The sequence below is a fragment of the Carya illinoinensis genome, chromosome 9, assembly GCF_018687715.1.
Source record: "Carya illinoinensis cultivar Pawnee chromosome 9, C.illinoinensisPawnee_v1, whole genome shotgun sequence".
Classification (NCBI taxonomy): domain Eukaryota; kingdom Viridiplantae; phylum Streptophyta; class Magnoliopsida; order Fagales; family Juglandaceae; genus Carya; species Carya illinoinensis.
Window position 1 is genome coordinate 10,021,076 of NC_056760.1, and position 14,041 is coordinate 10,035,116.

Genomic DNA, 14,041 nt, shown 5'->3' on the forward strand with positions numbered 1-14,041 from the left:
TTAACGGTTTGGTACATAAAATGAAGACATAAATGTTGAGAGAGATAGCATTCAATGTTGTTATATGATTTATTAATCTCAATAATTATAATACTTAATAGTTTATATAATAATAAGTAATTAAAGATTAATTATTATATTTTTCTCTTTCTCCTTAACATATACACGTGTATTAGGTGCATAAGACGTGAATCCCTAAGTATAATATACATATATTATACGTTTCATTAACTCAGATTATTGAGTATTCCAAATTTAAAAATCTCATATAATATATAATACAAGTGTGTTTAATCAAGTGTTTTTTTTTCCCCATGGTAGTAGGACGTAGCTTCCGCTAAGTCATATTCCATACGTAGGCTTGCTATGATAGGCACGTGACAAAGGCCGTGATCCTTGAGCTAATCAAGAAAGAGTAAATTCGGCCAACAATTTCAAAATATATTTTATGATTTATATATATGCTATATATAGAAAATATTATACCACAAATTTTATAAAAAGATTATGTTTTAACTTTGTGTTATCCCTGATCGACTCAACCAACAGCAAAATAAGAATTTCAATGTTGTCTCTATTGATTGTCTACGGGATGACATAAATTGATGAATTATAATACAAACATCAAACGACACATATTTTGAACTACCGTTTGTGTTAGACTTTTATTAAATTTTTCGCATACATCTTTGCTAAAATTATAGATGTTATAAACATGTATTGGATTATATGATATTTTGAACTAATTTTTTTATTTTCTCCAATATGCCTTAAATTATTAAGTGACATCAATAATTTTTATAAAATATATATTATTTTTTACAAATAATCATTTCATAAAATTAGACAAACGTGCTTTACACGTTACTCCCACCTAGTAAGATAAAAAGTGAGAAAAAAGTACAATTTTTTTTCAAATAATTCAATGCTCGTTAACTAACATTTTAAATTAAGGGCTTTGCTACACGCAGTCGGGAAACGCAGTCGGCGTGCAGTCGGCTGTACGGAATGAATAAAAAAAAATTATAAAAAAATTATTTTATATTCAGGGAGACCTGCATGAATTATAAAAAGCTATAAAAATAATTTTTTTTTTTCATGTAGGTCCTGTATTAATTTTTTTTTTACAGCCGACTGCACGCCGACTGCATTTCCCGACTGCACAAATCATTTCTCTTAAATTAAATGATCTGAAATTTAATAAAGTGATATATACAGACACACGGGAGTTAGTTATCGTGCACACCAGACTCGATGCTGCGTGTCTATTGCATTGGGATTAGAATGTAGAGTAGGGTGTAGAGTTGTCCAAAAGGTACAAGTGAAGTACTTAAAATAATTGACAGAAAAAACGGCTATTACAAAATAAATAAAAAAGGCTAAAACGGAACTGTTTTGCAAAAAACCGTAATGTGGTACAAGTAGGACTAGCATAGTAAAAGTAGGCACGTCCCCGTAGAAGCTTAGGTGATAGCAACCAAACCAAATGGCCCCTCCGAAAGCCAATCCCCGCACTCTCTTTCTCTGACCGTCTGGTAGAACCTTCCTCTCCCAAACCCTCTCCCTCTCTCCCAGCCTCAGTGACTTTGAATTTGGGTTTGTTTATGCGCGAGCAGTTTTTTCTATTTTTTTTTGGCTCTCAGTTTCTGGGGCCTCTCTCAGACTACAATTTGACTTTCTGTGTGGAAGCTCTTCTCGGAGGAGCTTCACGACCTGGGGCCGAATGACGAGAATGTCAATAAGCTCAACGCCCATAGAGATTGGGGTGGTCGGAGCTCTTCTTTCCAGCTGGTGGGACAAGATCAACGACTCCACTAGGTGGCAGGACGGAATCTTCTACACTCTCTGCGGAGCTTACGCCCTCGTCTCCTCAGTTGCCCTGGTCCCCCCCTCCTCTCTCTCTAACTAGTGCTTCCTCTGTACATGTGTATATGATATATTGGGATTTGAAAATGATAGATTGGAAACTGTTGTAAATGTCTCCTTGTTCCATTTTCATTGTTAACGATCATTAGAAGTTGAGTGTGTGTGATAGTGACATTAGTGATTGGCTGTTACATGCGAAGACACTAGTTAGTTGTTGCATCTAGCACCATAGTTGTGAAATTCCTAAATTGTTCTGACTTGATTGAACTTATTTTTGGACATATAATCATGGGTATTTTTCGGATTTTAATAGATCTTGTTGAATAACTTCATTTTCCAAATAGTTCCTGATTAATAGTCTAAATAGGCATCGGGTCATATTATTTTATTCTTTTTCTAATTTATTTTCTGTTTTTTTCAAGTTATGCCCTTTTTCCGGAATATTTTGACTCCAATTGATTTGTTAAAGGAAAAAGATATACTTCATTTCTATACTGAAAAGATAAGCAAACTTGTTCGAAGTGCTTAAGGGGAATCTCTGAAGTTGGGTATCTGTTTCGCGATGTGCAGATTCAATTAATAAGGATTGAGTTGAGAGTGCCTGAATATGGTTGGACAACGCAGAAAGTTTTCCATCTCATGAACTTCATTGTTAATGGAGGTGATATTCTTAAGGCTGGTGGCGTTGGGACTCTTTGATATGCTTTTTCATTTGGATATAATTTCATTCTTTGATTATGCCTTTCTTATGTCGCAGTACGTGCAATTGTGTTTGGATTTCACACGCAAGTGTTTGTATTGCACCCAAAGGTTAGTTTGTCAAGTTTCGAGAAATGTGATTCCAGAACTCCAAAAGTATTTAAGCTAACCATGCCATGTGATGTGATACTTGCATTGGCTTTTGAGTTTTGTACAGTGATAGTTCCAGGACTTGAATGTGATCAGCAGATCTTTCTTTTTTCTTTTCCACCATTCATCTTTCTTAATTGTAGAGCTCCACATAGTTTGAAAAGTATGAAGCAAACCAAAAGGAAATGACTAAAACTTATCTCCACTCTTAAGCATTATTAAACAAACAGATGCATGTTCTTTTCCCTTTTGTTTTCAGAAATACAAAGTTTGGGATATTGTTTTACAAAGCTCAACCTCCTTCATGTCTAAAGATGCTAAGTATCAAATTAAAGGACCTCTCATTTATCTGAGAAAGTGTCACAAAGATGGAGCATCTCTGTTGTTTTTACTCTCAAAAGATTTCATGATATAATGTAAGAACCTATAAAAGGAAAAAGATATGTAAGATGCACTCTTTTGTTGAGCCTTCTGGGTAAAAAGTAGCATTTAAAAAGGAAAATATAAATATATATATATATATATATTTATATATATCAGACTTCAGAGAGTAAATAATGTTCTCTCCAAGTATCAAGTTTAGTCTACTGACATAGAGCCCCTGCATCTTGAACCAGGTTCTAGTTTCGGTCTTATTGGATCTTCCAGGTCTTTTATTTTTCTCTACATACACACTCCTTGTCCTTTTTTGGGCAGAGATATATCACCAGGCAAGTAAAATGTTCCTCATACAAAAAAGGATTGTTGTTATCAGAATTTGTATGGCCAGTTTTGCACTCCAGTCAGACGTAGTAGACCTTTGGGGTTTTGGGGAATGTTAACCTTTTTGGTACTATTAATGGACAGGCTAGAAGTTTACCGTCTGATAAGCTCAGGATTGTTTATATCTCAGTTAATGCTGGAGTTTATTTTATACAGGTACAATCAATCTCTCACTTACTCATGCTACATCAGTTGCTTTATAGATGTGCCAATTAGCTTGCTGATCTCTAGGATCTGCATCAGAAATGTGATCTGCTAAGCATTTCACTCATTTTTTTTCATGTAATTCTTATGATGACAGTTATTTTTTCTTCTTTCCTCTTTCTTGATTGTTTTTTCCCTTTTTCTTTGGGTGGGGGGAAGGGGAGTACATTTTATTGGTACTTATGTTAGCAGGTTATGATTATATTCAGGCAGAAGGAATCATTTTACACTCCCTCATACATGGGCCGACTTGCTAACCTTCCAATAATTCCTGTGTTGTTAATCTCATGGAAAAATAAAAGATGTCTTTTCTCTTCTACAAAATCCAGCCTCCATTAATGGATCAAGAATGTCATAAAGAGCTCCTAAATTAAAAACATTTCCATCATTTCTGAAACCTCTATGCAACTGCATCATACTCTTTACTTCTTTTGAAAGAAATAGCATAAACAGCCCCAAACAAGCCCCCCAAGGGCCACCACTGAAATATAATTTTACTTTCTGCTTTTAAGAAGGATTTAACCAAATTGAGGCTTTGGCATCAGGTTTGCATCTGGATATACCTTTGGATCAATGACAACACCGTTGTTGAATTAATTGGAAAGATATTTATTGCAGGTTAGCCCTTGTATCCAATGATGCTGAACTTTCTCATGGTCTATTTTTTTGGAGATTGAAACTTCATTTGCCATCTGAAAAATAGGAAAGTTATTAGGTATCCCGGAATATGGAAGACGCAATAATCCTATCCTATCATAAAATGTCATGCCATTAAAGTTGCCTACATAAGTACTAATTTTTTATGACATGGCATCCCGTAATAGGATGAGAGAACCACATCTCCGTACTCCGAGAGCACCTAATAATTACTCATAAAAAAATACACCAAACATTCTAAGTGTTGCTTCTTCCATTTAATCATTTGTGCTTATTATATCACATGTTTTTTTTCCAGCGGTTTCAATTATAGCTGCATTAGGTTTCTTGCTATACGGAGGAAGGTGAGTGTTCACTGTTCAGTACCATGTTGATTTTATTTTTATTTTTTTATAAGAGCATCATATTGATTTTTACAGAATTACCATTCAGTGCTTTTCACTTTTTCAATTCTTGCTACATGTTGGTATCTATATTTGGGGCTTTATTTCTGCAGTTTCTTCTGTTGGATTTACATATAAAATGTTTCCAGGTTATTTTTCATGTTGAGACGTTTCCCAATTGAATCAAAAGGAAGAAGGAAGAAGCTTCATGAGGCAAGTGCCTTCGCACTGTAATTTGTCTGATGGGTTATAAACATAATTGCTAGATTGTTTCCTGCAATAATTTCTCCCCTTTCCTTGTTATTATGTTTATGGAGAATATCTTAGTGATATTATTTGGGGGAAACTGAACCTAACTAACTTCCATTTACAATGGGGTGATCTTATATTTTTGGATCTAGTATAGCATTAGCGACCTGCTTGGATCTGAATAAACTTGAAATTGTCATTTTGGAATGTGTTTCCAATTTGTTCATGCGCATTTGCATATCTGTACTGTATAAGCAACAATAACAAGCGTTCTACAGCAATTTGAATTCAATATATCTGGTACAACATGTGCACTCTCACACTTAGAGAGAGAGAGAGAGAGAGAGAGAGAGAGGGAGGTTCTTATTATGTTTGCCCTATTGATACTGCCATAAGCATGGTAATGAGCAGGCCACGTGGAATGAAGTCTACATTTTTTCCCAGCAATGGACTCTATGAGGACGTCTGTCCGATGATGATCTTTATGCTGATTACTCTATTTATGTTTTCTAAGTGTGTCTTATGATACAATCATTTAACAGGCATAGATTTTGAAGAACTTTTGGCCCTATATTTCTGTTCATTAGTAGACATTAGATCCATTAGGTGATCACAAGTTTGAGACAAGCTAATTGGACCACAGTTTTGTATGCTTTGGTTTGTTTAGCTATGCATATATGTTGCATTTCTGCTATTAGAAGTATATAGAACCATAGTCAGAAATCATGGCTATTAGATCTACACATCAGATGCATAAGAATAACTAAAAGCATATTTCATTACAATGAAATGTGTGAGTCCTCATGAGCTTTTATTAGTTATATATCAACACTTTTTGTTGGCGAATGGATCTTTCTCACTACAGCTGGCCAGCTTGTGTGTAACTTTCATTAAAATCTATGCCATAACATTGAAGATAAAAATTTTACTAAGTGCAAGATGCTGTTGCTTTTATCAAAGTTTGTATGATAAAGATTAAATTATCCAATTGGGGTTTGTTGTCTGGTCATACTTGCCACCAAAGTAACTTCTAAGCTTCTACCATGCAACTTTCTTCAAATCCAAGGAAATTTAAACAGTAGATCAATGAAGATATCTTTGTAAAATCCTTTTCTTTCTAGGATTTTCTTGTTCTTTTCTCTTTCTCTTAATAGGTTATCTGTTTTATATCCCTCATGTACTTCGATTGTGCCTTTATAATTTCCTTTGCCATTAATTTTTTTTTATCAGTACTTTCTTTGGTCATTAATAAAACTTATCTTACTTATTAAAATAAGTATTTCAATTTAAACTAGGTTTTATTAATGCAAATTGTGCTTTTTCTTTCAGGTTGGATCTGTTACAGCTATATGTTTCACCTGCTTTCTTATAAGATGCTTTGTCGTAAGTTCCAAACTATTTTTTGCACTACTTTTATTGAGGGCTTTGAAGCATATTTTAAATTCTAGTAGTGCTAGGAAAACTGCTACTCTTTCTGCCTCGTGCATTCATATCATACCATAGTGTAGGCTGTGCATCATTAACAACCTTATTATTTTAATCTTGGCCTAGTTATAAATCCAAAGAGTTGCAAAATTGCAGTGGTGAATTTAATGTACAAAAGATCATAAACAGAACTGAAATTTCAACTGACTGGATAAGAAATTATCTTATGAGCGGGCTTGGTGCATTTGATATCTTGAAACAATGTGTAGTTCTTTTTCTTGACAAAATGAAAATCTGAATAGGTGCATCTACTGTATTTGCTTCAGATTATATTTGTACAGACACAAGTAGCTTCTCTATTTTGATTTAATGACTACAAGGCAAGCTTTCATTTTTGTTCTCATCTATTGGAAATGGAGAACATATTATTTTTATAAATTTGCATAGCAGTTTAAATGAGGATGTTGGAGATGGATTGAGTAAAACAAGATATAATGTGAAATAGGCGAAGCAAAATTGGAGGGCATCATGTGTATTAAAAATGAGAATCAACTTTTTATTTTTTTGCCTATGATTGAGCCTGTAGGATGAGCTGAAGCTACATTTCACTGTTGATCTCCCAGGTTTAGTCTGAAATTGAATTAACAATACGGTAGGGTACGAGGAGGATTTCTAGCTGATCTAGAATATTCATCCTATCAGCTCCTGAACTTTGGTCTAAGCGCATATAAACTTGAGACATTCTACTTCGTAATTATTTGTCATAGTGAAAAGAAGACGTCCCATGACCACAACTTTGTTTATATGTGTTTTGAAACTTTTTTGGTATCCTAAGCATACATCCGCTTCTGACTTAATTCACAAAATGCAGGTTGTTTTATCTGCTTTTGATTCAGATGCAACACTCGATGTCTTGGATCATCCCATCTTAAACTTGATTTACTACACGGTATTCTACTTTAAGCTTGTTACTTGGAGATCTTATTCAGTCCCCCTTTCTGTTATTTTCCCCTAAATTAAAAATAAATAAATAAATAAAAATTGTTTAAATTGCAGTTGGTTGAAATCCTGCCTTCAGCTCTAGTCCTCTACATCCTGCGCAAGTTGCCTCCGAAGAGAATATCAGCCCAATACCATCCCATCCGTTGACAGTGATGCACACAAGTGATTTTTTTAGTGGGTTAGATCCTACCGGGGTTGAGCAGGGGGAGAGCCAAGAAGAAAAGAAAATCCAGATGTAGTATTCTGGATCGCTCATGATGCAGCTATTCTTTTTTATGTTTTTTAATGTATATTACTCAGCTGTTTGCAGCTTGATGGAGGTGATTCATTTCTTCCATTCCGCCTGGATCATTTGAATTCAAGGCTGGTTAAAAGTGATGTTTGGTCCACGGATGGAAAAGGGAAAGCTTTTTGTAATTCTGGTGTTGTAGGTCTCATTTTGGTATGTGGTTTAGGCTTTAATAATCATGGTGTGATGGTATGTGCTGGACGGTTTCTTCGAAACATATATTTATTTGTTCCCTATATTTCATTTCACATAATATTTGTAGTTAACTTTTAGGCATTTAGTGTTGAAGCATTGTAAATTTGAATTTAATGCTTTAGAGTTGAGCCATAAATAAGGTTAACAGTGAATATAATTCCTATTTTGTTTAGTTATTGCCCGACTCTGGGCTTTTGCTCTTATTCGGGTGAGTTCACATGCATTGAGTTTTGGAGGCCCCTCTTATGCTTTAAAGATTCCTCTATTTCTCATCTTTTTCTATTTTTTATGTTTTGTTTTGTTTAATTCATTGGGAGTTTGTTGGATGTAGGTTTCTCTCTTTCTTGAAGCCTCTCTATAAATGAGTGAGATTCTCTATACGCACTACCATTTCTGTTTTTTCTTTTTTTCTTTTTTTTTTAATATTAATAATCTACCTTAGTAAAATATGGTCGGGATATGTTCTTGGTTCAAATCTCCCTATCTCACCCTCGAAACAAAGGGGAAAAAATTCCGGGATGGTGCCATAATGCAACACCAATTGAAGGTCTGATCGATCAATCGTGACAATGAAGAGCAAGCTTCTGTATTCCTTCCACCACTGAACAGGTTCAAGATGGGCATCACCATCATTTCTATTTCAAATTAAATCTGTAGTTTCTGAGATCGAACATGTATAATTTACTCTACATCTATCCGAATTTGTTTTTATAAGATGATGTCGGAATTCCCCTATGGGATTGGGAAATCATCCGAACCATTTAGATTACAAGCTCCCTCCATCCCGTCTCCCGAACAAGGAACTACTAAAACAAAACTTTGATGGTGAAATATTTTCGGATGGCTCTTTAGACTAAGAAAAGTAGGAAATGCACAGCCGAAGAGTCCCTCATCTCTCCTCTCTTCCCACTGTGTGTGTACACAAGTAAAACAATGGTCTAAAATTTCACAACTAGATCTTCCATATTGTCTAATCCTTTGTGCCTGGTAATGGCGGTAGAAAAATATTAGTTAATTGCATGGAATGGTCGAGGGGGAGAAACTACTATGAAGAGGCAGAATAAAAAGAGATTCTGTTTCATAATTTCACTGCATAAATGTTTACATTCAAATTAAGCTTGTCTCCTTTTATAAGAAAATTGTGGTGAAATGTGTGCTTACCTACCCATGTTGGAAAAACTAGATCATTCAAATCTTTCAGCAACCAAAATAGCATAAAAAGGACGAACAAAAGGAGTGGAAAACAAAATCAAACAAAAGTACCGTGGTTTTCAACTTTTTTCCTCTTAATTTTCCCTAGGAACAGACTGAAAGAACAACAACCAGAAACCAAATTCAAATTTTCCATGACAACAGAAAAAAATTAAAAAGAAATGAAGACTGACTTGCAGAAAAAGAAATATCTGTGGGACAAATCATAAACGGAACACAAATTTTCTGAAATCTTAGTAGAACCTTTGATCATATGTTTGCTAAACCTTAAATTAAACAAATGCACAAAAAGCAATTAGCACATCAGCGTAAATTTCAATATATTACAGAACCAACAGATTCATGATGATGGTTAACCGTTTCTGATGCCTGATGAGGGATAGCCACCATAAGTTCAGTTCTCAGTCTTGACTAACCTTGAAGAACATCCTCTGCAGGTGGTGGAGCAAAACGTACATTTCCAGGCCTTGCCACTACAACATGCTCATCTGCAAATAGTGCTTTAATGAACGATGGAGTTTTTAAGGGCCGACGATCTGTCATCCGTGGATACACATCTTCAAGAAAATAGTAGGCATGACCAGCAATCATTCCCTGGAAAATGAAAAAGAAAAAAGTTTGACATGGAAGGGCCATAAAGGGGGTTGGGGGGTAAAGATGCAGATAAAGGCGGGTGATAAATAGAAGAGTCTATACATTAATGAAAGATTATAGTGGCAACACATCACAAGTAAATCATCTGGGTGGTACCATCCATCCCTTACAAAATTCGTTTCTCTTCATCCAGCTAAGACTAATGCAGTAATTTTATACAAGGTTAATCCCAGCACGTGTCTAATTCTTTAATCTCTTGTATACTATTAGGATGAGAGGTGGCATTGAGGATAGGGTCTCATGGGCTTAGTCTAAGAAAATAAAGTTTAAGTCAGAAATTTGTATCATATGTTGCAACTTGCGGGCTTCATTTTTGTGGAAGGGCATTTTGTGGAACAAAGCTCCATTGTGGGTGACCTTGTTGGCGTGGGATGCTGCACTAGGGAATATACTAATTGTGGATACTCTTGAGGCAAAAATTTTAGTGATGAATGGTGTTTTATGTTCAATAAGAGAAGGGGAAAAACTAATCATCTCTCGACAAACTGCAAAGTAGCTAGAACAGTATGGACCTCGGTATTCTATTATATGGTTCCTTCATGTGCAAGGTAGCACATGTGAAAAGAACACAATTCGTGGAACTTTGAAAATTGTGAGAAGACAAGGGGTGAGCTTAGTACAGTGCTAGTAATAAACTATGGCTGCGTCGGGTCATAATAACAACTTATGTCTGGGTTGGGTAATAATAGTTCTAACTTTTCTTCTTGTTTAGATTTTGTCTCTTGTTTTCCTTCGCCTCCTTAGTTTTCCCTCTTGTATGCATCTCATGTCCTTCGGTCTCGGTTTCTCCCATCATGTATGGCATTCATTCAGGAGGACTAAAGACATTACACACGGAACTAGAAATGTACTAGCTCAAAGTTTTGCTGGACGTTTCTAGCAGCCATATCAATTTTTGATATTTCAACTTTGGTGCAGAGTCTCACCAGTAGATCCACCCAAGCGCTAGCACCAACAAGCACAGAGAATCCCAAAAGAACCTGCAGGAAAACAAGGAAATAGGCATTACAAACTTTATTAGGTGGGGAAAGATTAACTACAATGTAGAACATTTGATCGCAATAACTTATGTCTCAGGTTCAATTTTGAATAATGAGCAGAAAAATAAAATAAATAGCAATGATACCAATGAAATTATAAGTTCAAACAGGATACCAATCCAACAAGATAATCCAGGCAATCATAAAAGGTCACTCACCCATGGAAGGTAAGCTGCTGTGAAAGTAAAAAGGCCCAAGAAACTCATATGTATGTAAGGATTTTGTTTGCTCCACACATATACCTGTAAAACAGGAAAGAGTAATGAGACTATTTGGCAAAGTATAATCCTTATGGCTTCATTCGAGACATGAATCACTAAACTTATTAAACCAGGAGAAATCCAGTGAAAGCAAAGGTGAGAATAACTTAGTTTAACTGACATATTTTGTTTTGCTCTTCTCCATCATACCATGACTGCTAGATGGCATTGCCATTGAAAAATAATTCGTCGTAATTGTAGGGAAAGTAGCAATAATATATCTAAATTCTTGTTTCCATTGCTTCACCCTAGATAGGTCTTATCCCTTATATATCATCTTATGTACTCGGGGCTATGCCTATCATTATTAATACAATCGTTTACTTATCCAAAAAATAATAATATATCTAAAAAAAAAAGAAAGGAACCAACCATCATGAATGTCAATGAATTGCTCAGGAATATAATTTTTGCAAACGACTCTGACAAGTAAGGTATCATGCCTCCGAGAAGAACAATTCCAGTTAAAACAGTGGCACCAAATAACAGCATGTAAAAAAAATCAGCTGTCCTTCCCCTGAATGAGTTCTCTTCAAGGAGCTTGCAGTATCGAGCAAGAAAGAACATGTGAAACATAAAGTCCAAGTCTGCAGTACCAAGTTAAGAATCATGTTTAAAATTACAGAAACTGGTGATTACTTAGCCTCAATCAGAATTCAAATAACCTACATAAATAATTATTGGAAGCATAGTCGTTGAGATACATCCATCAGGAGTATGGATGTTCTACTGTGCTAGATTCAGCAATATGAATGAACAGCGGAAAACAGAAACATAACTCTACTTAAAAACTATTGTATCAGTACTGGGGAAAGTGCAGAGGGTGCCTGATGGCAAGAAGCCATCGTGTCAAAATGTGCATGGGACTTTATTGTTTTCTAAGTAAAAGAGACTATTTTATTTATTTTTTATAAGTAATAAGAGATTTTATTAAGGCAAGAAAATAGGCATAGCCCAAGTATATAGGGAGTATACAAGCAGAAACACCTAAATACAAGCTAGGGACTAGGAGCTAGGAAATGCTAAAAGAAAATCATTTAGATTATCCCCATTCAATACAAGAACTTTAGCCCAAAGACACAGTTTGAAAGAAAAAACTCTCTAAATTCTCCCAATGAGTGTTCTCTACCATCAAAACACCATCCATTCCTTTCCAGCCTTAGGAACCACATCAAACATAAATGAATCATCTTCCAAATAGCAACAGTGCGGTGACTACCCATAAATCCTTACCAACAAGCGAAGAAATTTTATTTTTTGATAAGAAACAAGAGACTTTATTTCAACAGACTAATTGTTCGAATAGAACCTGTGCTGCCAATATAGGGTGGCTAGATATTAAAAAAATAACAACCCAGGAACATTGTCACTTTTCCTACAGACTCCCACTTAAGTGAAAAATAAATATTTACATATTCAAAACTTTCTCAAGGAGAAACTGAAAAAAAGGGGAAACATAGTTAGGATTAGAGACACCACAGTCAACAAGACTTCTAAATTAACGTGAGATTCTCCCATATACAATCCAATGGACCAAAACCATCCAAACAAATGAACTGACCAACTATATTCCAAGACAATATGCCTCACATGGGGGACTGAAGTAGCATATTCTTCTTAGGCCTTGAAATTTGTTTGAAAATAGCACACATCAACTACAACCATGATACGTAACAACCATTATATGGTTTGCATTTGAGTCAAGTTGCAAAAACCAACCGCATCACAGACAACAACCATGGCATTTCATTAACATAACACGCAAAACAAGTTCAAGCAGAAAAACAAAAACAAAATCCCAAAGTTGTTGGGAGATAGCCCTCTGAACCATCCTATTTCCAATATTCTTCAAGATTTCTTCTCTTCATACACTCTTGCAGCTTTGTCATCATCATGACAACCTTTTATTGGAAACGTTAGAGAACAAAAGTACGAACTACTGAGAGGAAACATTGAAGCCGTGAAGACAAATTATGCTACGTTAAAATTAAAAATCAGAATCCTACTAAAGAAAATGTCACTGCCGATCAACATGAATTTTCCAAGACTGAAGCTGAAAAAATAAAATTACCCATTTTCCGGAAGTACAAGAAATTGGTGACGAGACGCCAGAACTGATAGTGCTTGACCACTAGCAAAGGGTTCAAGTACAGCTTATATGGTGATATAATCTGCAAAATTTTAACTTCATGTGAATTAGTAACCGGTTACTTCACCTTGCACACTTCCAGCTCCCCTTCCTTAAATACTAACAGGAAAACAGGAAAAAGAAAACTAAAATGATTGCAACAACCCAAGCAAAAATCGAGAAGGAAAAGCCAAAACTTTCCGAAACTAGAAAAAAATCCAATTACAATCAATCAAACAACATAAACTCAGCGGCACTAGAAACGGATGGGTATCATTTACACCATCGCTAGTTAATCATTCAGATCACCCAAAAGGCTACAAACTGAAAAATTGGCCACAATAAAATTAAGAATTACTGATTTTAAAATAAAAACTGGTTGAAGACTAACCAAACCATACAACCCCATCAGCCCACAAAACAAAACCGATAAAGTCCAATATATATACATACATATATATATATATAAAAAACAAGATCCAAATAATTTCAGCACCGTAAGCCCTTGACACCTTCCTAGAGCGGGAAAGGTTTAGAGGAAAAGAGAAATGTACATACGTCTAGGGAGCAACCGACGGTGGTGACAACAACGGCTGTGAGATAGGAGCGGGTGATTACAGGCATCTGCTTGTACCATTCCTCGATTGCCTGAGCCATTCCAATATTTTCCGATCTCAATTTTTTTATCACAACTTTTTCAACCAAGTTTTCTGCAATTATGACCAGAACGTAACTGGCACTAGGAGGATTAGGAGCTTTGGGTTTTGGGAATCGGGTACACAGAGGCCAGGAGAGACGAAGAGTCAGTTAATGAAGGACGACAAGAACAAGATAATCGGCACGCTCGAATAGCCTGCTTTCGGAAG

The 14,041-nt window shown here is 35.4% G+C and overlaps 2 protein-coding genes across 2 annotated transcripts; one reads left to right on the top strand and one right to left on the bottom strand.

Moving 5' to 3' along the window:
* Window positions 1–1,461: 1,461 nt before the first annotated feature.
* LOC122275846 (tobamovirus multiplication protein 1) lies at window positions 1,462–8,053 on the top strand. The gene is made up of 11 exons (XM_043085134.1): window positions 1,462–1,882; window positions 2,437–2,527; window positions 2,624–2,676; window positions 3,333–3,425; window positions 3,562–3,633; window positions 4,227–4,299; window positions 4,637–4,682; window positions 4,871–4,934; window positions 6,300–6,353; window positions 7,267–7,344; window positions 7,452–8,053. The coding sequence occupies exons 1-11, from the start codon at window positions 1,724–1,726 to the stop codon at window positions 7,542–7,544; spliced, it is 876 nt and encodes a 291-aa protein (XP_042941068.1). The 5' UTR covers window positions 1,462–1,723; the 3' UTR covers window positions 7,545–8,053.
* Window positions 8,054–9,299: 1,246 nt separating this feature from the next.
* LOC122275847 (derlin-2.2) lies at window positions 9,300–14,017 on the bottom strand. Its single transcript, XM_043085135.1, has 6 exons — window positions 13,734–14,017; window positions 13,119–13,218; window positions 11,420–11,634; window positions 10,946–11,029; window positions 10,674–10,727; window positions 9,300–9,687 (listed from the first exon to the last, which is right to left on the bottom strand). The coding sequence occupies exons 1-6, from the start codon at window positions 13,830–13,832 to the stop codon at window positions 9,505–9,507; spliced, it is 735 nt and encodes a 244-aa protein (XP_042941069.1). The 5' UTR covers window positions 13,833–14,017; the 3' UTR covers window positions 9,300–9,504.
* Window positions 14,018–14,041: the final 24 nt, after the last annotated feature.

Coding starts and splice junctions, on each gene's coding strand:
- LOC122275846 (XM_043085134.1), top strand. CDS start 1,724: ATGACGAGAATGTCAATAAGCTCAACGCCCATAGAGATTGGGGTGGTC. Junction 4,935..6,299: donor GAAGGAAGAAGCTTCATGAG/GCAAGTGCCTTC, acceptor TTTTTCTTTCAG/GTTGGATCTGTTACAGCTAT. Junction 7,345..7,451: donor TAAACTTGATTTACTACACG/GTATTCTACTTT, acceptor TTTAAATTGCAG/TTGGTTGAAATCCTGCCTTC.
- LOC122275847 (XM_043085135.1), bottom strand. CDS start 13,832: ATGGCTCAGGCAATCGAGGAATGGTACAAGCAGATGCCTGTAATCACC. Junction 10,728..10,945: donor CAGCAGCTTACCTTCCATGG/GTGAGTGACCTT, acceptor GTTTTCCTGCAG/GTTCTTTTGGGATTCTCTGT. Junction 9,688..10,673: donor GCGCTTGGGTGGATCTACTG/GTGAGACTCTGC, acceptor TTCATTTTCCAG/GGAATGATTGCTGGTCATGC.